The following is a 23,376-nucleotide window of genomic DNA, read 5'->3' as shown; positions in this document are numbered from 1 at the left end:
TTTCTCTCTCCTTCTGTTTAGGGCCCACCACCCACCAAGCCTAGCTTCCCTCCTAAAAAAGAAGCAAGTTAACGTGACAACAGACGCTGGCGTCTTTTATGGAAACTTGTATGCTACATGACAAACTGCTGTGCTTATCTCATTATTATGAAACAAATATTTGAAATCAGTTATTAGTTGTTTTTCTGCATTGTTCTCTGTTCCTGAATTCAATCAATCAATAAAGTATGTCTCAGACTTTAAACACCAAGACAATGTACAGACAAATGATGACAAATGATGCAGAATGTAAAATTATTGTATGGCTTAGTAAACTAGATGATCTTTCACTTTACAAGTGTTATGATCCCTGGAATGATGGTATAATTCTGGTGTCCATTGCTAATGATGATGTCCAAAAAAGTCCATTTCAATCTAAATAGACTTGCAATAATCAAATAAATACCACAAACTACTGACCTCAAGCTTTCTGTAACTGCACATGTATGACTAATGCTGAGATATCTTAGGCCAAAAATGTATCAATGTGTGTGTGTGAAGCAATTCAAATCAATAAATGGCACTGCTGTAGGTATCTGTGTTGCAGCAGGTGGATTGTGTATTAACTATCAGAGTTCATTTCAGTAAGGCAAGTTTAATAAGCTTTAAACCTTATATAAGTTACTGCCTTTTGCATTTACAGAAGAGCAGGAAGCTGCAGCCAGCTGGGAATGGGTTGCACAGGGCAAACAGTCATGCTCACACTTATCACCACTCAGCCTATAAGGCTGTCTAAAGGAGAACGAGGCACGGAGTGGGCAAGCTCATAAAAAAAAACCTGAAAGTGCTGACCACTGCGAAGAGTTATATGAGATTTAGAATGGAGTTCATTGTATGTTATCATGAAAAAACTTCCTCAACTTATTACAAATCACATTTGAACTTTTCTAGTGACAGATTTATGTAGCCTACAAAAGCTTGTTTAAAAAATCCGACAGTATTTTTATAGGATGTTTTCTGCCAGAAGCACCATTGTACTGACAGAGACTAGTTCAACCTGAGGGGCCTCCTCCTCATCTGTTCTGCAACACTGTTTTAGCTTAATCAGAAAAGCTTCCCGTTTCATTTTCTGGAAGAGGCTGGTGGTGCAACTAGAATAGAATAGAATAGAATATACTTTATTAATCCCTTTCGGAAGGTCCCTCAGGGGAATTTGGGTGAAACTATGTGGTCAACTCACTGCAATAGACTTCTTCACACAACACAAACACAACCGGACTGCTCTGTTGCATTAGCAGTAATTTCACAGCCATCACACATGAGACAAATTTTAGCTTCAGGAATAACATAATCAAAATAGTACAAGCAATCAAGCTGTGGTTCATAAACTTTTTGTTTTCTGGCTTTAACAGCAAATTAACAGACATTCTTATTCAATAAAATAATAATAATATGCATATCTTTTTAAAGGGAATGGCTAATAAATAAAGCTTCTGTACTCTCTTATGTAGCAAAATATTGAATAGATAAAACCATTTCATTGCTCCGAACTAAAGGCATGAGTCAACAAGCTAAGCTGCCAGAAAGTGAACCTGTTGGCTTCATAATACATAACCCATCCAACTATATTAATCAAATCGCTGCTCACCCAAATGTGGAGTTTGAATACGCCAGCACCAGAAACCCTAACTACAGCATTTCTAATTCTGATGTTATGGCTTAAATTAGTGTTGTTATTTTTGTGGATATTGCGTGTTTCTATGATCTAAAAAAATGTCAAATCATTATATCTAAGAAAAATGATACAATTTCTTCAACATTTGACTCATTACATTGGTCTCTGATGTCTTGCAGTCAATGTTGGCCACCTGTTGGTACTTCCTGTGTGGAAGTGGTGGGTTGGCAGCGTGTATATAACGATGTGCTTGTTTTGATCTCTCTATTTTATCAGCTATGGAGCCGGTTGATCTGGTAAGGAGCCTGGTGGAAGCTTTATTGTGCAGTAAGAGCCTTTATTCAGATGTACTCTCAAACTTTTAAATGCTTGTTTCCTTCATTTTGTTGTAGGAAGTGAAAGAAAAAGGAGAACAGCAGGAGATGAAAAATCAAGTGAGGAGAGTCTGTGGAGGGAGACCTGGAGGATGTGGTCCTTTCAGTTGTTGTTCTTGCTGGGCACATGTGACTTGGAGTGACACTTCCTGAAAATGGATGGAAGCACATATACTATAGGGTCATCAGAATCCTGCTGCACAGAGCACAAGTTGTACCTACCAGCTCAGAGGGGAAGAAGAAGGAGCAACAACACACCAGGAAGGCCCTAAAATATGTCACAACTGGATACTCCTCAAAGCTACTATCAGAAAACCCACCAACAACAAGAAAAAGGACAACAACCGGCTGAGGAAGAACGTGTCAGGAGTATCACAGAAACTATTGTTTGCGAGTTTCATACAGATCCACCCACTAAGGTCCTCCACCACATATAAACCATGTTTCCCCACCAAACAACTTAGAACTGATGAAGCTGCTTGGAGGAGCAGAAAAAAACGTCTTCAATAAACTCTACAAGTCCAGATGCCTCACTTTAACCTTCTGGATGAAAATGATCTGGATGACTGAGAATCTTTATCAACATGTTGTTTCCTAGTTATTTTGGTATTTTTATATTTTCATGGTTGGTTTTGGTTCTTTCCTGTTTTATTTTGAAGTGACAGCCTCTCTCAGACACTACTGACCTGCAATAATTAATTACCTATAACACAAATATCACAAAATACTGACCTCAAACTTCCTGCAACTTTTTCTGCTAGAAGCACCATCATACTGACAGAGGCTGACTCCCTCCTTATCTGTTCTGCAACACTGTTTTAGCTTCATCAGAAAAGCTTCCCTTTAATTTTTTTTGGTTGTAAAGATACACTTTGTTGCTGACCCCATCCAGAGTAGATCATTGCTTTGCTTGTTTGTACTTCAGTCTGGCTGGTTGGTATCTACTGTAGACCATCATTTTATTACTGATAAGTACCTTATAAAGGCATTTTATCAAAGGAACCAAACTATCCCCAAAAGTAAATATCACCACAACTCTGGTAAAAGTTTAACTTTACTACAATTCATTTGCTCTCAAAACACTACAGATGGACTGGACAGGATGTGGTTCATCTTGGCATGCTTTAATCAAACGAATTTAATCACAAAAGATTCACTGGAAGTTAAGAAATGTTGTTAATATTTAACAGAGACGCACCTCTCTGGGTGTTTCCTAAAGGCTGAGTCTGAACTTTGTGGCACAGACCCTCCTTGCCCTGCTTCAGTCTCAAGAATGAACCATCACTGACATATTGTGGTCAATAGGAACAATCATCAGTTTAAAAAAAAAAAATAAGTCAGTCTTTTTAGTTGCCAAGGATGATGACTTGGATGATGAACTTCTCAGGTTTTGGTTTTGTTTTTCAACCGTACACAGGAGGAAAGGATAGTTTCACTCTTTCAGTCAATCTAACATTTGATCTTGTGGTCAGATTTAGTTAAATAATGAAGGCTGTGAAAAGCTCTTACACAAACAATACACCTCTTGATTAAAAATGTTTTACACATGAAGACTTGCTCAACCTCCAGAACTTTGACATGTATTTAATCTTTTTATGCTCCAAATAAACAGTGACATTATCTCTACGTGTTTCACTGGAAGTTGATTAATATTTAACCTTTATGCTCCTTTGTGAAAGTTTCCTATATAAGGTTTAGGCTTCCTTGCTATGAACATTCTGCACAGATTATTCTCTCCATCAACACCACCAGACGAAGGTAATGTAACAATTTTTAATTCTGTGTGTGTTATCTGTTAACTCAAGATGCTGTTAGCTTAACTGGGCTACACCACAAATCATCATTTTGACTGTGTAGCATCCACACACTATACAGTAATGTTAAAAAGTTATTGTTGTAAAAACATAACAAAAATCATCTGATTGCAGTGGGTTTTAGTATTAGAATATAACCTTAGACAAACAACAATATACTTCACTGTGCCATTATTTATATGACAAAAATGAAGCCAAAGAGAAACAGGTGGGAAATACTAAGTATACCACTTTAGTAGCTTCAGTAGCTCCATGTTTTGCTGCAAGAACTTGAAGTAATGACTGCATCAGTCTCTCACGTCATGCTGGGGGAATTTTGGAGCATTCTACTTTACATCATTTCTTCAGTTCATTGAGTTAAGTGAGGCCAAGACTTTGACAAGGCCATTCCAAAACCTTGATTCTTTTAGTTTTCAGCCATTCTGATGTAGATTTGATGCTGTGCTTTGGATCAGTGTCCTGTCCCAATGTTTAAAAAAACAATGATCAGACACACAACCTCACATTTACCTCTAGAAAAATCTTGTATACAGAGGACTTCATGGTTGACTCAATGACTGCAGGGTGCTGAGGTTCTATGGCTGAAAAACAAGCCCAAATAATCAGCCCTCCACAGACGTGCTTGACAGTGGGTATTAGGTGTTTCTGCTGAAATGCTGCGTTTGGTTTTGGACAGCATCAAGGGCAGACAACTCAACTTTCGCCTGGCAACTCTCCCAATAAAACTGTACTTATTCCATCTTCTTCTAATTGTGCGGTCAAAGGCATTAACATTTGACATTGGGCTCAGTAAAGGCCTGAAGGCTCTGAGATTTCTCTGAGCATTGCACAGTCTGATATTTTACCACAAGCAAGTAACAGCATTATAATAATAATATCCAATATGGATATAATTAATAAGAGAATGTGTTGGATCAGCTTGTCTGATCTCAGAGGGAGGAGTTGTACAGTTCGATGGCCACAGGAAGGAAGGACCTCCTGTGGCGCTCAGTGGTGCATTTTGGAGGGATCAGTCTGATACTGAAAGTACTCCTGCACCTCAGCAGCACATTGTGGGAGGATGGAAGAGACAGCATCCTTCTGTCTGACTCTGTTGTCAAGGAGTCCAGCTCCACCCCCACAACACCACTGGCCCAACTAATAAGTGTGTTGAGCCAGTTTGTCCGCTCCTCTAAGTCTGCTGCCCCAGCACACGACAGCAAACAAAACGGCACTGGCAACCACAGACTGATAAAACATCCTCAGCATGGTCTGACAGATGTTAAATGTTCTTGTAGAGGGCTTCAGTGTGCTTAGTCCAGTCAGGTTTATTATCCAAAAATACTCAGAGGTATTTACAATCCTCCACAATGTCCACATTCTTACCACAGGGTTAGTGCAGTGGTAGAGCAGGGTTGTCCAATAACCCGGTGGTTCGACCCCAACTCCTCCCTAGTCATTGTTGTGTGTCCTTAGGCAAGGCACTACCTGCATTGCCTCCAGTGAACTCTCTGGTGTATACATGTGTATGACTGAATCAGCAGTAGTCAGAGATGCCGTAGGCGCACCTTGGCAGCCACGTCTCTGTCAGTCTCCCCCTGGGGAGCTGTGGCTACATCTGTAGCTTACCACTGCCACTGTGTGAATGTGGTGTGAATGAATAATGTATCTCAATGTAAAGCACTTTGAGTGCCTGCCCAACAGAGCAGAAAGCACAATATAAGACCAATGCATTATTATTATTATTACAGATGGAAATAGAAGCCACATGTGCATTGGTGCTCCTCAGATCATCCACAACAGCTCCATTGTCTTTGCCACACTGAGCAGCAGATGGTTCTGCTCACACCACTTGACAAAGCTGTCCACCACAGTCCTGTACTCAAATTTTTTACTCTTGCTGATACTTCCGACTATGGCAGAGTAATCAAAAAACTTCTAAAGGTGGCATGACTGGTAGCTGAAGTCAGTGGTGTAGAGGGTAGCGAGGAAGGGAAAGAGGACTGTCCCTTGTGGAGCCTCAGGGCTGTTGACCACTGTGTCTGACACAGACTCATATACTGTGGTCTGCCAGTTAGATAGTATTCCATGGTGATATACAGAAGATGTTTTTCTTAAATTAAACCAATATATACACAGCTATATCAGTATAGGCTTATCAACATATCTGCTTACCCTACTTTTTTCACACAACATACTGCAAAAAGGGGCCTGGGGTAATTTAAATATAGAGTATATGCATTGGAACATATAGTTTATTTACTTTTTATTATTTTTTATTATTTATTTTATTTTTTGTGTTTTATTAAAAAAAATAATTGATGTAAATGACACATGTAACTTGGGAGCAAGCATCTGATCATTTTTACAGGTCAAGTTATTTCTTCTAATACGAGATGATCTTTGTGAGATGATCACAACGAAAAGAATAGATCAGAAGGACTATTCACTTAAATAATAGAGAAAACCTTTACAAAAATTTCAGGCACAGTTAGTGGACTACAATGTCGTGTCCTATATTATAAAATAACTTTGCTGTATGTTATTTTTCAGAAAAACAGACTCTGCACTTGAAAACCAACAGCTGAGTAATCAATCAAAGATGGGGAACGTACCATCAGAAAGTCACATGGGTAACAGCCTGCGATGTCATATATGTCAGAAAGTCCTGCCTCCATGCCATTCCTTCGATAACTTACACAAAGCCACTGTTCATGGGCGGTTTGTATATGTGTTCAATGGAGGGGAATACTACAGACCGGTTGGTTATACTAATATGTATGAGTGTGAATACTGCTTTAACAAGCCAATTAGGGATCAGGAGGAGAGGAGGAGAGAGGAGGAGAGGAGGAGAGAAGAGGAGAGAAGAAGACAGGAGGAGGAGAGGAGGAGAGAAGAAGAGAGAAGAAGACAGGAGGAGGAGAGGAGGAGAGAAGAGGAGAGAAGAAGACAGGAGGAGGAGAGGAGGAGAGAAGAAGAGAGAAGACAGGAGGAGGAGAGGAGGAGAGAAGAAGAGAGAAGAAGACAGGAGGAGGAGAGGAGGAGAGAAGAGGAGAGAAGACAGGAAGAATTGAATCAAAGACTAGAAGAATCACACAAACGAGCCAAAGAGCAGTATGAGAATCAGCTGGACAGCAACATTTCAGAAGAAAAGGAGCAAAAACAAAATGTTCTAAAAGAGCATTTGGATGAGTTTGAAGATAAATATGAATCAGACCGTGACGAGCTTCTAAAAATCCTCTCTGTGAAATGCAGCATCCCAGTTGAAAATCTCAGTCTTACTCAGCTAACAGCTGATCAGCTGGGGCAGGTCCTGTCAGTCCTGGACAAACTTCTCTTTGATGAATGGATCAGTGATCCTCCATCTCTCAGCACTCTGCAGCACAGTCAAGTGTTCATCACAGAGCTGTGTGCCCTGTCTCTGGAGATATCTGAGGGAGTCTCCCTCCAAACGGTCTCCAATCATGTGCAGTCTTTGGTGGTGTCCATCAGCCAATCAGCATCTGATGCTTTTGAGAGTTTCTTGCTGACTCAAGCTCTGTATCTGAACCTGATGCACTTTTTCACTGACCATGGTGACTCTGATAACGACGCAGTCCTCATTGCCAAACACTGGGCTGAAGAAGAACTTTCCACAGAGAACCTCTTTCTTATTGACTTCCTGGGCACCCTCACATCATCACTGCAGAAAGCAGTGGGAACAGCTTCTGTGTTCATTTTAAAGATGGAAATCCAGTGTTTGAAGCTTCTCTTACACACACTCACACATCTGAATGGAAAAGAAGCCCACTCAGAATCCACTGAAATGCTCCTCAGACTTGTACAAACAAACCAATGGACCCCACCAGAGGCACTGACTCTGCTTAAAGCATTGTCACTGAAAAATGTTTCAATGATGAAAGCCATTACACTGGTACAAGTGTATGCCATATCACCAGAGTGGACAGATGAGTCTGGACACTCTTTAGTCCAGACTATTGACATTGCTGACCCTGAGACATTCCATCAGGATTTCCAAAAGACTCTCAGGAGGAAAGATGAGAGCAGCCTGGATGAAGCTCTACAAGAGGTAAAACTGGTTTGGAGTTTGGATGATTCTCAGAGTGATATGATAAAAGATGTGACCAGTGGTGTCCTACAATATTCTGAAAATATACCAAAAGATGCAGCATTTATGAAAGACTCATTTAAAAGTGTAACCCTGAGTGCAGACCACATGAAGAACTCTCTGTGTCAACTCTGCAAAGCAGTTTTTGAATCAAAAGGCTGGTGGCCTACAGTGAGGCACATGCTGCGTTGGTGTGCACTGGTGCTGACTGAAAAGAGTGAAGTTCTACAGCTGGTTGGTATGGAAGAAGACCCATGTGTCACTGCCATGTTTGCAGCCACACAAGTCTGCATGGGAAACAAACTGGACATTGTGTTGAGCTCTGATGCTCCTTCACAGCACAAAACTATGGAGTGGTCTGACTTCTACAAGAACCTCCACATTTCTCTCAAAACAAACAAGAGAAAGACTGCATCATACAGGGACGTCTATGAAGAAGACATTGTGTACGGCACCATGGATGACTTTGTCTCTGATTATTTTCAACACAGTATAGAGGTGATGGAGACAAGGAACCCTCAGCTGAGTCGTGGTTTTATCATTGAAGAACAATGTGTCAATGCTTCCTATGATCTGAAACTCTCCCGGCTCAAAGAAAATCATTTCCTGGTGCCTGCTGCAGAGGTCCTGAAAAGGCTCATGGGTAAATTTCATGGTGAAGATACAGAGCAGAGACGCAGATTCATTAAGGCTCTTTTCCAGGTGTTGCACACAATCCAAAGCAAAGACACAACCACAGACGCTAAATTTATCACTATCTCAAAGAAAATTACTGGAAAGGGATTTTCTCCTAATGAGGCCTTCATTCTGACCTTTCTTGAGAATCTACTGAGAGTGGTTACTGACAAAACAGACGCTGAGAATAACAGAACATCTCTTGCAGCCAAATGGTGTTCTGAGATTTTATTTGACTGTGCTGAGCATGTCCAGGCTTCAGACATACAGACCCAAGAACTCTTCCAGATGGTTTCAAGCCTGGTAGAACAAAATCTTTGGTCACCAGTAGAGGCTTTAAACCTCCTGGAAGCTTTGACAGACCACCATCATGATGAAGGCTGTATTTCCATCAGGAAGATTTTACATTTAATGGCAACATATCAGGTCTCCTCCAAGTGGACAGATGAGAGCAACAAAACCCTCCTTACACTCTTAGATTCAAACAAAACTGAGAATCTCATTAAGCATTTAAAAAAGGCTCTGAGAGATGAGGAAACAAAGAGCATCGACACTCTAATGGATGAAATACGACAGATGAAAGACATTGATGAACCAACACTCAGTAAATCACACAGTGTAGTAACTCATGTAGCAAACCTGATCAAAACAGGTGAAATTAAAACACACACAAACATACAGCAGGCAAGGAATATGAGTCACAGTAAGGACACAAAAGACCTTCAGGAGGTGCTGGCAGTCTTATGCAATGCTGTAAACCTGCACAATGCTGGAGGGAAGTGGTGGCCAAGACATAATCAGATGATAAGCTGGTGCCTCTTGGCCTTGTCTGACACTGGGAAGCTCCTGGAAATGGGGACTGGAGAAGGGAAGTCTTGTGTCATCGCAATGTTTGCAGTGCTGCGTGTTCTTCAGGGTGAAAAAGTAGATGTGGTGTCCAGCTCGTCTGTGTTGTGCCAGAGGGATGCAGAAGAATGGGCAGAGTTCTACAAGTACTTTGGCATTACAGTTGACACAAACACAAACAAAAACCAGGACGAAGATCGCAAAAAATGTTACCAGAAGGACGTGGTCTATGGAACCATTGAAGCCTTTGCTGCAGATCACCTTCGCCAGATATTTGAAATGAAGGATGTGAGGCCTGATCGCAAGTATCAATGCATCATAATCGATGAAGTGGACTCACTGCTGCTGGACCAGGGCGTGCAACTGACATACCTGTCAAGCCCCATGGTCTCCATGCAGCACCTAAACACGATTCTGGCCATGATCTGGGGCCACGTCAGCCAATATGGCTTCCTTTCTGCAGGAAACAAGACTTTTGTGCAGAGCCCCCCGGCTTCATTCTTCAAGGCTATCTTTGACTCCATGAACACAGAAGAAACTGAAATTGATGATCCAATGGACATTTTACAGATCGCTGAAGAAACCAACATTGTGCCAAAAGGATTTACAGAGGATATTCACAAAAGTGAAAAGGATGAACTTTTTAAGAAACTGAAAACTGTGAGTCAGGATGATATGATCGCGTTTTTCAAAGAAATTGAAGACTATGTCCCCTATGGTTTTACCATTTACACTTTAGACGACAAGGGATTGCTCTCTCTTCAAAAACGCAGCCCATATGATACCCGAGACATTCCAGAACTCACATTTCTTGTCTTGGAAGACGGCTTGTGTTGTACTCTCTATGATTCAGAAGAAACTCTCATCAAGCCCATTGCAGAGTTAATCTCAGAGAAGATTCAGTTCACTCCATGTACAAATGACAAGGAAAAAATCAGTATTCCTGGATTCTTGAAGATTCTGATTGAGAAGAAGCTGCCAGTATGGGTCCAGAATGCTTTTCTGGCAATGCTGCTGAAACAAGGACGGGAATATGTAGTGGAAAACGACAATGTCTGTCCAGTGGATTTCAGATCCACAGGTATTGTAGAGCTGAACAAGAAATGGGGTGATGGTCTGCAACAGTTTGTTGAGATTAAACACCAAATCAAACTGAGCACCATTTCAACAGTGACTAACTACATTTCCAATGTTTCCTTTTTTGAAAAGTACCATGGAAAGATATATGGAACAACAGGAACACTTGGGAGCAAATCAGACATTGAGTTTTTGCAGGGCTTATATCCTAATCTGTCTGCCTGCAAAATGCCAACATTCAACAGGAAGAAGCTCTATGAGGTGAAAGGTACTCTGACAAACTGTGCTGAGGAGTGGAAATCAGAAATAAAACGTGTAGTTATGGCTCAGATCTCCCCAAATTCATACAGAGAAGGGAGGGCAGCCTTGGTGATCTGTGAAACTATCAACAAAGCCAAAGAGATCCATGAGGAGCTGAAAAGCTGTGTTCCTGGTGAAACCATTCTCTACTGCCGTAGTGACAAAGAAAGTTTGAGCAAAATAGAAAAGGAACTGCTTCCTGGTGATGTCATTGTTGCCACTAACCTTGCTGGGCGTGGCACAGACATAAAAGTCTCCAAAGAAGTGAACAGTAATGGAGGATTATTTGTGATTCTCTCCTTCCTTTCTGAGAACACAAGAGTAGAACTCCAGGCCTTTGGTCGAACTGCACGCAAAGGTAAGCCTGGATCGGCTCAGGTAATCATGTGCACTGAACACCTGCAGCAGTCTTTCAGAAGAGCATCTACTCTGAAGGAAGCTAAACACACAAGAGATGAACTGGCAGCAGAAAAAGTAAATGAAATGATGAACGATGTTGCTGAGATGAAACTGCGAGAGGACCTGTTTGCAGAATACTGCAAGACTCTTCATGATATATATAAAAGGGCAGATGGAGATGAGAGAAGAGCTGTTGTTGCCATCATGAATGAGTTCTGGGGGATATGGCTGCAGACTAAATCAGAAGAAATTGACCAGTTGAAGAGAGATGATTTGGAAAAGAGTTTGAAAGCTGACTTGACATTGGCAACGAGTCAAACTCAAAGCCAGACTTCACCGTGCTCCAGCATTTATCACTACATCAAGTTTGGAAATGTCGCACTGAGTGAGAAACAATGGGACGTCAGCACCAGGCTGTTTGAGAAAGCCATGAAACTAGATGAAAACTGGGCAGCTATAGCTTTTTACAACCATGCATACTGTACTATAAACCAGAGTAGTGAAAATTATCTCAACAAGGCCAGAGATGATCTACTCAAGGCACAAGAGTCTCTAAAGTATCTCAGTGAGGAATGCATAGTCTGTCTGCAATTTGCAAAAATGTCCTCTGCAGAGTCAGCCAACAGTGACCCAACAGGCCTTGAGAAACAGTTAACAACCAAGTGCAATATGTTCAGTTACTTAGACAAAAACATAAATGAGGCTATTCAAAAAGTGGATGAAATTCAGAAAAAGGGGAGAGATGCCATTGCTAAAAAATCACCAATTTTTTCCCTGGTATCATCTGCTGATGAGGATCTCCAAGTGGAAGCCTACAACCTCTACAATCAAGGCCTGAAGTATGTATTCTCTGTGGAAGAGAAGCCTCGTTTCCCATGGGAAGCTCTGTTGGTTTTCTTTCTTGGTATTTTACAGATTATTGCTGGAGCACTGCTCACTGCATTTACATTTGGTGCAATGGCTCAAGTTGGCATGGGACTCATCACTGAAGGAATATCAGACTGCATCTATGGTATAGAGTCCATGGTGACAGGAGAGTTCAGTTGGAAGTCATGGGCTATAGATAAAGCCATTTCCATTGGTGTGTCTCTCATCGGGTTTGGAATTGGAAAACTGATTGCAAAGGGCTTTAAAGCTGCTAAAGTGCTGATTAAAGGATTGGGGAAAAAGTTGAAAGCATTGCCAAAGTTCTTCTCCAAACAAGCCAAAAACAGTTTAAGTGCCGTCACAAAGACAAATATGAAGAATGCAGTCAAATACACAACTAAAAAAGTGGCAGAAGAAGTCATAAACTATGGACTTGGGAAAGCAGAAGAAGAAATATTAAAACAAATACTACAAGGCATCAAAAATGAGGTGAAAAATGGAATCAATGATAAAGTGAAATCCAACATGGAAAAACAGGAATTGGCTACATTAGTAGACTCCATTATACTGTCACAGCTGAGGGATAAAGAGCAACTCCGTGATCTCTTGGAGGATAAGAACAGAAAGGGCAAACTGCTGTCCATTTTCAAAAAGTTAAGTGACACTGCAATTCAGCCATTTTATGCAGACCTCAGCTGGCAGAAGAAGCTGAACTCATCATTCACCAAAGTGATCAACAAAGTCAAAGCAGAGGCCAAAGGGAAAGTACGTGCAATTCTAACGGCCATCCAAGCAGTCCACATGGGGGTGCTGGCAGGAGATGCCATCGCTTCAGTGGTCAGTCTCAGTGGAGAGTTTTTCTCAAACCTTGCTGAACAGATGAATACATTTAAAAAAGACATTTCATCAGAGAAAGTGAAGGTAAATGAGCTGTCTGATTCAGACAGGAAGCTACTGCAAGAATTCAAGGAAGAACTGACCAACACCATCAGTGCTTTGTTGGCTGATGCTTCTGTCGAAGTTTTCCACCAGAAATTCTCCACTCACCTTGTTTCTCATGTTCAAAACAAAGTAAATGGAGTCATTGGAAAATATGTAAGAGACGGCTTAAAGACAGACAGAACAGAGGAAAAACTCAGAGCTGGACAGCACAACAGTTACATCGCATACATGCCAGCAACCCCCAGCTCTAAACCTGCTGGAGTGGCAGTGCAGACACATGCTGAAAAGATTAAGAAATCCACGACTGCAGGCACCATTCTTGATATGAGAGTTCTGTCTGAAACTACAGGTGCTAAAGTTGTCATCTTAACACAGGATAAGCATGGCAGACTTACCAAAATGCAGGAGCTGAACCCAAGCAGTAAGCCTGCCAGTCAAACTGTGACACTGATCTACAGACCAAAGAGTGCACAATACCCTGATGGCCACTATGATGTGCAAATCAATGACAAAATAGTGACTGTAGACAACAAGGGCAAGAGCTGCCTGTTTCATGCTTTGGCACGGGGCATGAAACCAGACGCCAGTGATGAAGAAATCAGTTTGGAAGCAGGCCGCCTCCGAACTTTAGAGGCTGACACTCTCCTTGAACACCCAGGTCAATGGGAGCCATTCATCATGCGCAAAGAGTGGACTGAAGCAATCAGAGGAGGGGACTGGTACATGGAAGAGGGAGCTGGACCAAAAAGTATCATAAAAGAAAACAAAAAGGTCCTAAAAACAGAGGTTGGAAAAGTAAAGTTGTACAAAGAATGGCAGAAATACAAACAACCATATTCAAATTTGGGTAAGATCATCAATGCTGACCATCAGCCACCAGTCAGTAGTATACTGGATGCTAGAAAACTGAACCAGAACAGCAAATTAGCAGAAGCCATGCTTGAAGTGGCAACCAGCTCATCTCCTCTGGATCCCAATCTGATTAAGGATGTCCACAAATATCATGGTCGTGAACTTCCAGCTGTGTATGTGCCTAAAGAAGTACATTATGAGTTTTCAAGCACAAAGTCTAAAGCATTCAGAACATTCCTAGCTACCACCATAAGCAAAGATGATGTGGTGGGCACCTTCAAACAGACCATCCTTGGTGCAATGGTGAGATTTAGGTTGGATACAACCAAGAATTTTAAAGACTTTAAGAATAGCCAAAAAAGTAAAACCAGGCTGGCTATTTTTGAAATGAGTTTTCAACAACATAGTGTGAAGATGGCAAACTCATGGTTTGACCTGCTTCAGGGCAAAGGTGTCATGACCAGTAATGATCTCAATGCTATTACTACATGGATCCAAAACAAGGGCTACAATGATCAGAACGATCCAGACAGGAACCAGGTTGTTAACCTTCTGTGATGAAAAGGTAAGATATCTTTAATACAGTAAAGCTAAAATATTGATAAATCACAAGGAGTACATCATGTCTACAATGTATACTTTGCATCACCATGAGCAGATGACCAGTGAACTTTTCTGTGTTTCTTTACAGTGTATGGACACCTGAGGATCAGAGTGGTGAACAATAATGAAGACCATCCACCTGCCTGATTGTAAGCAAGAAACCGCTCTGGATAAGATGGATCCTGATCATGACTTTTCTTTATTATATACTATTATATATAGTATAATATATTATTTTCTATATTAAACAAATACTTTATTTTACTAATCACTGACTAATAGCATTATAAACACAGTGAGATAATCATTTAAGATGATTACAAATAGTCTATATATATGGCATGTTTTTACAATCAAGTGTTTTTTTCATACATTTTCTTACATGTGCTGTACTGCTGTGATAATTTTATTTTGTTGAGGGATGCAGCTGGGTGAGGTGTCACCAAGATACAGCAGGATTAGGCAAACATTAGTGAGGACTTACATAATAATGCCTTGTTATGGTGGTTTGTACAACATTTTTAATTTGTAAATGAACTCTTTAGCTACCTAAGTTTTTGGATTTTAAATGTCTTTTCTTTATCAGTTGGAGCTTCTAAAGAAACATTATCAGAATTATAATTAAAATATTGTGCGTGCTTCATATGTGTATTATCATTCTCCAAATACAAAATAAATCTAGATTGTAGACTTTACAAACCAAATTCATGGTTGTTGAAGTAATCTTTGTAAACCGAACCAGTGACTGTTCATGGCCTGAAGATGAGAAAACATGATTGGTGCTTTAAATTAACATATATAATGTGCAGGACTGCACACTGCCGTTTTCAGACCTTTAAATGATCATATTTGCAGTGCTCTTTTCATGAGCAACTGAAAAAGCAGAGTGTCAGAGCAAGTAGGTTAAAGTGTTCAAGTTTTGTAGATGGCTACTGGAAGATGAACTCACATTTAACCCAAAGTATGTACACATTGGTTAGTCATGACACAACTGGTTTAATAAGAATGACAGTAAAACACACACCATCCATACCCGACTAATCTGCCATAAAATCCAGTTAAACTATTAACATTAGTGTTTATAATGGCACTGTGGTTTAAAGTTTGTGTGGCACTTTTAAGTGTCTCTTTCTGTACATTGTGTGCTATTCTGTCATCATTTTTGCATTTTATGGCTTTTAAGGATTTTAGCATTGTATCAAATCACTAGCAAGAAACTAGATCAAACTGTGCAGATGCAAAAAAATCAGGAGAGAACAATTAAGCTGTACTTCTGATTAACTGAATTTGACGCATAGTCTGTGTGGTTATTAACCTACCCCTATGTCAGTAAGTTTCTCCACATTCATCACGCTCACTAAATTCCGACCAATCACACAATTGTTCTCGCACACCACCGAGAAAAAAGTTCTGCCGAGACCATGTGTCGAGAACAGGCTACGAGAGCTGCAGTACAAGCGCTCCAAGGACAAAATGACATCATTTTGTCTAATAAACTTGACTATGTTGTCACAGAGCTGCCCCGGGTTGGATGAATGCCGTCTCTCTTAATCAGACCATGTTTTCCCCAAAAAATGTTACCCAGTTATCTATAAAGGCCACATTGTTTTCTGGACACCACCATGGCAGCCAGCACTGGAGCAATGACATGCGGCAAACATGTGATCACTGGTCAGATTCGGGAGAGGGACCAGAGAATGTCATGGAGTTCGACCTGGTTTTTGCTAAATTCACACCAACACCATGTTAACTTTGGTGACCTCCGACTGGCGCAGCAGGGGATCAACAATGCCGACATGAATCACAGTCTTCACTTATCTCTGGCCAGCAGCTTTAGGGTGCCCTCTATTTTTCCCACTCTGGCTCCTGGGATGCACTTATCTGTCGCAAAGCAGAATTACCAATAACCAGGATCAGTTTCTCAGTGGGTATGTTGCTGAGTGGGGGCACACAGGCTAAATGCTGCTGTCTAGCTGCCGGGGCTACTGGACTGTTATCCAAAGTAGGCCTGTCACGATAAGCAATAAATAAGTTAATTCTCCTCCATTGTAGCGTATAAAGTGTGCCAAGTGTGCCAATTGTGTAACATTTACGTGATGTTCTGAGCAGACCACTGTCAGGTCGCCATGGTGCGTCACACGGTGTTGTAGGGTTTGGATGGTTGTTACAACAACACATAGGGCTCTGGTGGTGCACAACTCTGGTTCAGCACTTTGACACAACTCACCACAAGACTAAACATGCTTACATGTATGCGTTGTACAAGTAAAGTCCTCTGCCTTTTTACTGGCGGCACTCGTGGCAGCACCACCCAGTAGTTCTCTTGCCCAGTCCTCTTGTGTCATCTCTGCTATCAATTTCTTTTGTGGTTTCTGTCTACATAGTGGCTTTTTTCAGATTCACTGCAGCTGTCTGCGCACAATTATGATGATGATGATGATGATGATGATGATGATGATGATGATGATGATGATTATGATTATGATTATGATTATGATTATGATTATGATAATGATGATGATGATTATGATAATGATGATGATGATGATGATTGGGGCCTTTCCAGTGTTAAATGTTCTTTGGAAATTAAAGTTTATTGATCATTGAAAGGGTGTACAGAACAGGACCAGTCACACCAGAAAAACATTGTCATCCATTATGTGTCAGGAGCTTCTGAGAAACTCATCAGATTCCTGTGCACTTTAACCCCAGCTCCACCCTGACACAAAAACTGGTTTATCCCAAGGACAAAACCCCCAGGGAAAGACAGAGCAATGTAGTCTATGCAGTTCAGTGTAGTGAGGAATGCTCCACAAAATGTTCAACAGTTTCACAAGACTATCACAGTTACACTACACCCATTCGTTTGGTGAAAAACAAAATTTCTTGATTTGGGGGAAATTATATTCCCACTTTTGCTCAATAGCACCATTATTACCATGTATTGCTGTAACATTGCACATCTTCTCCACTGTGAGATCAATAAAGGATTGTTTTATCTTTTAGTCTTTTAGTCTGTCCGTATTCATTATAGTTTCACCATCGTCCTTCCACAATTAATTTCTTGTGGTTGTTCTACAACAAACAGAAAAGAAAACCTTTAAATAAACTCACAAAAATGTCTTTATTTACTGTGACATATTGCACAAGACACAGTTCCTAGGGGCCTCTTCCTTTGGAAGTTGTTCTGCATTCATTTCAAGGCAGTGTGTGTAAAACCACCGTTTAGACTTGTCACACTGGATCTATAAAGCTGGATCCATACTCCGCGAGACAAAGACATTTTTCCCCCCTGCAGACGTTACGCCCACAAAATGACGTCATTTTTTGTCTCTGACCGCCCGCTGATCCGCACTTCTGTGCACAGGGTCCGGGCCGAACTTTGTCTTTCAAGGCTGTGCAGCAACCATGCTGTGTTTGGTCGGAATTTATTGTGGGCGTGATGAAAGTGGAGAAGCGCAAGAGCCTCTCCAGGTATATAGGTGTATAAACAGCACTGATTCAACAGATTTAGATAAGACCATACCGGTTTTGCATGATGAGCAATAAAAGAAAGAAAGTCAAGTCAGGGTGATTTGTCACCAATAACTCCAGACAGCCATTCACACATACCAGATGGTGACTGTTATTACCATTCTATATACTCCTACATACCCGGGCATAATAGGCTCGTTAACAATGTCTGTATATCTTTGCTATTGTTACTTTTAATGTTGCATCTTCACAGCTCATCACCGGACAGTTTGAAGTATCGCAGGCACATTGGAACACAGTAGATGTGCAAATGTGGTCATAAAGGCACAAACACTGAATCTTTGCTATTGTTACTTTTAATGTCGCATTTTCACAACTCATCGCCGGACATCTCACGCTGTTGCAGGCACCCTCTCTGTATAATGCCCTCTTGCCATGGCACAAGTCCTTGTGGTGTGTTAAAAAACTCAGTAAAGTCTTTCCTTATAGTTTAGTGGGCGGGCCGCATGAGGAGTTCTGCACACACGCGTCTCGCGGAGTATGGTACCTCAGTGCGGAAAAGACCTTTTTTTTGTATCTCTTACCACCCGTGGAGTGCGTTCTCCGCTCTTTGTCTCGCGGAGTATGGAACAGCCTTAAGGGGATAGAAACTAAGACAGTATAAATACTCTATGTTAACTTAAAGTAGAAAAGAATATTAGATTATCACATGATAGAGAGAGCAGTTTCCTCTGCACTCTTACATCTCGCACTTTCACTTATACAGAGGAAGAACACCTACACCCAAATTCTCTTTGGCTTATAGAATGATTCTATAACAGCTGGTGGAAGACCTCAGCATGTTAGAAGAGAACATGAACAACTGCAACTGGGTCCTTGACTTCCTGACAGCAGTGGGTGACAGTCAAGGTGGGTAGCCACACTGAACCAGACAGGAGCCTAAGCATTGAGGTTTACAGGAAATGTTAGGTGAAAGATTTTATTTTGTATGATGTTGTTATGTGGTGTGGGTCCACGTATCTAGAAGTGTGTCCCTAACATGAAGTTTTCATTTCTGTATGCATATTACTGTACTGTGTTTTATAAGTACTTATGTGTTAAGTAGGTTTTACAGAAGATCAAAAGAAGACAGGTATACTGAATGTATTGAGAAGTGTGTAATTTCCCTACTTCTCATAGACCTTGTATTTCATTTCCTTTGTTAGCTGTTGTCTGCTCTTTGGAGACAGCTCTGGTTGATATCAAGCTAAGGTTGTAAATCCAGATCTTGATTGAAAGAATGTTTTCATCCCCAGGACCCCATTTTACGACCCACCCTTCCTGTGAGTTTGTTTTCCTGGTCACTTTCAGATCTGACCCACAGCTTATGAGATGTTAGGACTTAAAGTGAACTTACATGGGGGAAGAGGTGTAAGCTTTTATGGGGCGTCATAAAGTCGCTCGTATGGTACAGTGATCATTCTCCTGGAGAACTTATCTTCAATTTAGGTTTACGACTGACAAAAGGGGACCCCCTGCTATTTCTTTCTGTTTTCTCCTGACTCTAAGGTTTAACCATTACCAAATAAGGTAAACTAAATATCAGTTGAGCTGACCCTATTGGTGCAGAGTTAGGGAAGGACATGATTTTATGGGATCTCAAGATAGGATAAAAGGTGTTTACAAGAATGGCATATTGTTCCCTGGCTGTGAGGCTAGGCAACCACAGAGGCCTCTGTTTGTGTGACTCAGAATTTGCTTCTTTACTGTTAGAATAAATTGTAATTTTGAGACCAGATATTGTCCACTTCTTCTTAATCAAAGAACCGGGGAAGATGAACGAAAGGATCCAGAAGATTTTTATGTCCCGAACAGAAACCAACCCATACAAACCAATATCTACTTTTTGCTTCACACCACCCACTGAAGCATAAGCTGGGTGTCATCAGGACCCTAAAACACTGGGCACAAACAACACCTGCAAAGACAGGAGAAAAAACTACGGAGCAAAAACAAATAAACACAGCTCTCAGAACTTGTGGCCACCCAAACTGGACCCTGGTGAAAGCAGGCAAAAAGAAAGAACAGCCGACAGCCCGACAAGAACAGAACTAGTCAAGCCAGAAAAAACATTGTCATCCATTATGTGTCAGGAGCTTCTGAGAAAGTCAGAAGGATTCTCAGTGCACATCACATTCCTGTGCACTTTAACCCCAGCTCCACCCCGACACAAAAACTGGTTTATCCCAAGGAAAAAACCCACAGGGAAAGACAGAACAATGTAGTCTATGCAGTTGAGTGCAGTGAGGAATGCTCCACAAAATGTTCAACAGTTTCACAAGACCATCAGAGTTACACTACACCCATTAGTTAGGTGAAAAACAAAATGTCTTAATTTGGGGGAAATTATATTCCCACTTTTGCTCAATAGCGCCATTGTTACCATGTATTGCTGTAACATTGCACATCTTCTCCACTGTAAGATCGATAAAGGATTATTTTATCTTTTAGTCTGGAATATTGCTGTCTGTGACAGTATTCATTATAGTTTCACCATCGTCCTTCCACAATTCATTTCTTGTGGTTGTTCTACAACAAATAGAAAAAAATCACAAAAATGTCTTTATTTACTGTGGCATATTGCACAAGTAACAGTTCCTAGGGGTCACTTGCTTTGGAAGTTGTGCTGCAGTCCAAGGCAGTGTGTGTGAAACCACTGTTTTAACTTGTCACACTAGATCTATAACACCTTACACCTTACACATCTTACACCTCGTACTGTCACTTATACAGAGGAAGAACACCTACACCCCAATTCTCTTGGGCTTATAGGATGATTCTATAACAGCTTGTGTAAGAACTCAGCATGTTAGAAGAGAACATGAACAACTGGGTCCTTGACTTCCTGAAAGCAGTGGGTGACAGTCAAGGTGGGTAGCCACACTGAACCAGACAGGAGCCTAAGCGTTGAGGTCTACAGGAAACCAACCCATACAGACTATAATCCTGTTTGTTTAACTTCATATTGGAAGTACGGCCATTTCCAATCAGTATAAATTATCTGATACTTGGATTATCATTTAATATTTAACAATTAAGGAATAATTCCTACCCAAATAGCATCTTCAGCTGTTGTTGGTAATTTCCACAGAAGGAACAGAAGCTTTCCCTGGAATCTGAAAAATAAAAGATATTAAAAAAATGTATTAGAACATAGCAGGAAGTGCTCAATATAAAAATGTATTATGTCAAAACAACACCTGATGCCTCTTCGCAAGTTTTGAAGGGATTCCTGTGATGAGTTCATGTAAACCAGCTGTGGTATTTTAGGAAACTGCATTACTGTCAGCTTGGCCATCTGTATGATGAATAACAAGACATTATAGCATATACTTCTTGGCATAGCCTACAATGTATAACACATATTTATCATGCGTAGGTCCTATACAGACTTTTATCTACTTTTACCAACTAAGGAAAAAAGGATGGCGGGGATGAAAAAGAAGGCGTGTGCTCAGTCGCTAGGATTTAATTTTTAACCAATCACTGTAAAGGGTTTGTGCAGTATAAAGATTGACTGCAAGGTTCAATCAGGACTCTTTTCTGGGAAGTTGATTACAGCTAACTGCTTGCAGACTGTGATTTTCTGAACAGAAATGGTCCTTGTACAAGCCAGCTGTTTTCTTAGTCTTTCTTCCTAACCACAACGGACTTGCGGTGGAAAAACAGGTAGGACCTGGCCTAATGCCAATATTAAAATCAATATTCCTGAGTGAGGTATGAAATCAATCACTCATTTTATTTTCATGTTAGGACAGGCAGCTTTCTGGAAAACTACAGCCATATTATTGTTTTTCACAGTGAAATAGCACTGCCCTCAAAGTAACAGCATTTGGAGCCAGTGATGGCTTGTGTTACTATGTTCATATTATCCCAAGTGACTAATTTGCTTGATGTTAAATGTTATGTTTATGTTGTGATCATACATAATTATGTACCTTTGTGGTGCAAGGTTAAGCCAACAGCTAAACAAGATTATCCTTAAATTTAAATTGAGCTCAGTTTGCAGTCAAGTCATGCATCAAGTTGTCTGACTTCAGTGTCAGTATCATGAGTTAAGGAAACAACAAGCTGATGTTTTGTGTCTCAAAGTAAAACATATAATCTGATCCTGTTTTAAATCACAGCAACTTTTTTAAAGATAGAATTCACTCCTTTCTCACCCAACCTGTTATCTGTGAAAGGCTGCTGCAGTTTTGTTGTTGATTTCCTTTTGCAAGTTTACAATTAAAAGACAAATCCCAGAAAATATACCCCACTGTTGTGATAAGGGTAGTTGCAATCCTACACTGTAAAATGTAATTAGCTGACTTTAAAGAGTATGCAAACTTACTCACCCAACCTGTTATCTGGGAAGGGCTGCTGCATGACACAACTGGTTTAATTAGAAATCCACAGAATGACAGTTTAAAAAAACAACAACATCCAAAACAAACACTCTTTCTTAGAGCAGTTGGGGCCCTATCACATGCGTGGCATGCCCATTTGTTTAACCCTTATGCACTGTTCGGGACATTTTTGTCCTCTGAGAGTAATTTTTCTGGTTATTTTGGCCATAACTTTGTCAATATGTGAGCAAATTGAATCATTTCTGCTCAACAAGCTTAATTTTACATACATTTTGCTAATATGATTTAAAAAAAAATTCATAGGTCAACAGTACACTGTGGGCAAATTTTACCCCCTTTTGTGTTGTTCAGGACAAAAACGTCCTCTAACTTTAACGGTTTTAAAAATATATCAGATAAATATTTTTTTGAAATTTTTTTGCATAGACCTTTTAGACAAATCCCAGAAAATATACCCCACTGTGACAAGGGTAGTTGCAATCCTACACTGTAAAATGTAATTAGCTGACTTTACTTTAATTTTCCTCTCTTTCTCTCTCCCTCTCCCTCTCCATGCCAAAGACACTGGATGACAAAAGGCGTCACTCTGGTGCGTTGTAGCGTATAAAGTGTGCCAAGTCTGGCCATCGGATTTTATATGGCCCGCGGCTTCTGTCTTAAAATGTGTCAAATCAACAGTTAGTTCTTATTTTTTAACTCATTGTGTAACATTTACGTGATGTTCTGAGCAGACCACTGTCAGGTCGCCATGATGCGTCACACGGTGCTGTAGGGTTTGGATGTTTGTTACAACAACACAGAGAGCTCTGGTGGTGCACGACTCTGGTTCAGCACTTCATCTCTGCTATCAATTTCTTTTGTGGTTTCTGTCTACATGGTGGCTTTTTTAAAATTCACTGCAGCTGTCTGCGCACAATTATTATTATTATTATTATGATGATGATGATGATTGGGGCCTTTCCAGTGTTAAATGTTCTTTAGAAATTAAAGGTTATTGATCACTGAAGGGTGTACAGAACAGGAC

The 23,376-nt window shown here is 40.6% G+C and overlaps 2 protein-coding genes across 4 annotated transcripts in view; one reads left to right on the top strand and one right to left on the bottom strand.

Annotated features, from left to right (window-relative positions):
- myripa (myosin VIIA and Rab interacting protein a) overlaps positions 1–21,234 on the bottom strand; it is a 110,403-nt gene extending 89,169 nt beyond the window's left edge. For all 3 annotated transcript variants that reach the window (XM_028426692.1, XM_028426695.1, XM_028426694.1), the window contains exons 1-2: positions 21,204–21,234; positions 21,056–21,119 (exon numbers count right to left, since the gene is read on the bottom strand). The gene's annotated coding sequence lies outside the window, so the exon portion shown is untranslated. The remainder of the gene's footprint in view (positions 1–21,055; positions 21,120–21,203) is intronic.
- Positions 6,803–15,503, top strand: LOC114449221 (uncharacterized). The gene is made up of 2 exons (XM_028426689.1): positions 6,803–14,452; positions 14,579–15,503. The coding sequence occupies exon 1, from the start codon at positions 7,375–7,377 to the stop codon at positions 14,443–14,445; it is 7,071 nt and encodes a 2,356-aa protein (XP_028282490.1). The 5' UTR covers positions 6,803–7,374; the 3' UTR covers positions 14,446–14,452; positions 14,579–15,503.
- Positions 21,235–23,376: the final 2,142 nt, after the last annotated feature.

This window comes from Parambassis ranga, chromosome 17, assembly GCF_900634625.1.
Source record: "Parambassis ranga chromosome 17, fParRan2.1, whole genome shotgun sequence".
Lineage (NCBI taxonomy): Eukaryota > Metazoa > Chordata > Actinopteri > Ambassidae > Parambassis > Parambassis ranga.
This window is presented reverse-complemented; position numbering and strand designations above follow the sequence as displayed.

What these genes read in the sequence shown, in the direction of transcription:
- LOC114449221 (XM_028426689.1), top strand. Translation starts at nt 7,375, where the DNA reads ATGCACTTTTTCACTGACCATGGTGACTCTGATAACGACGCAGTCCTC.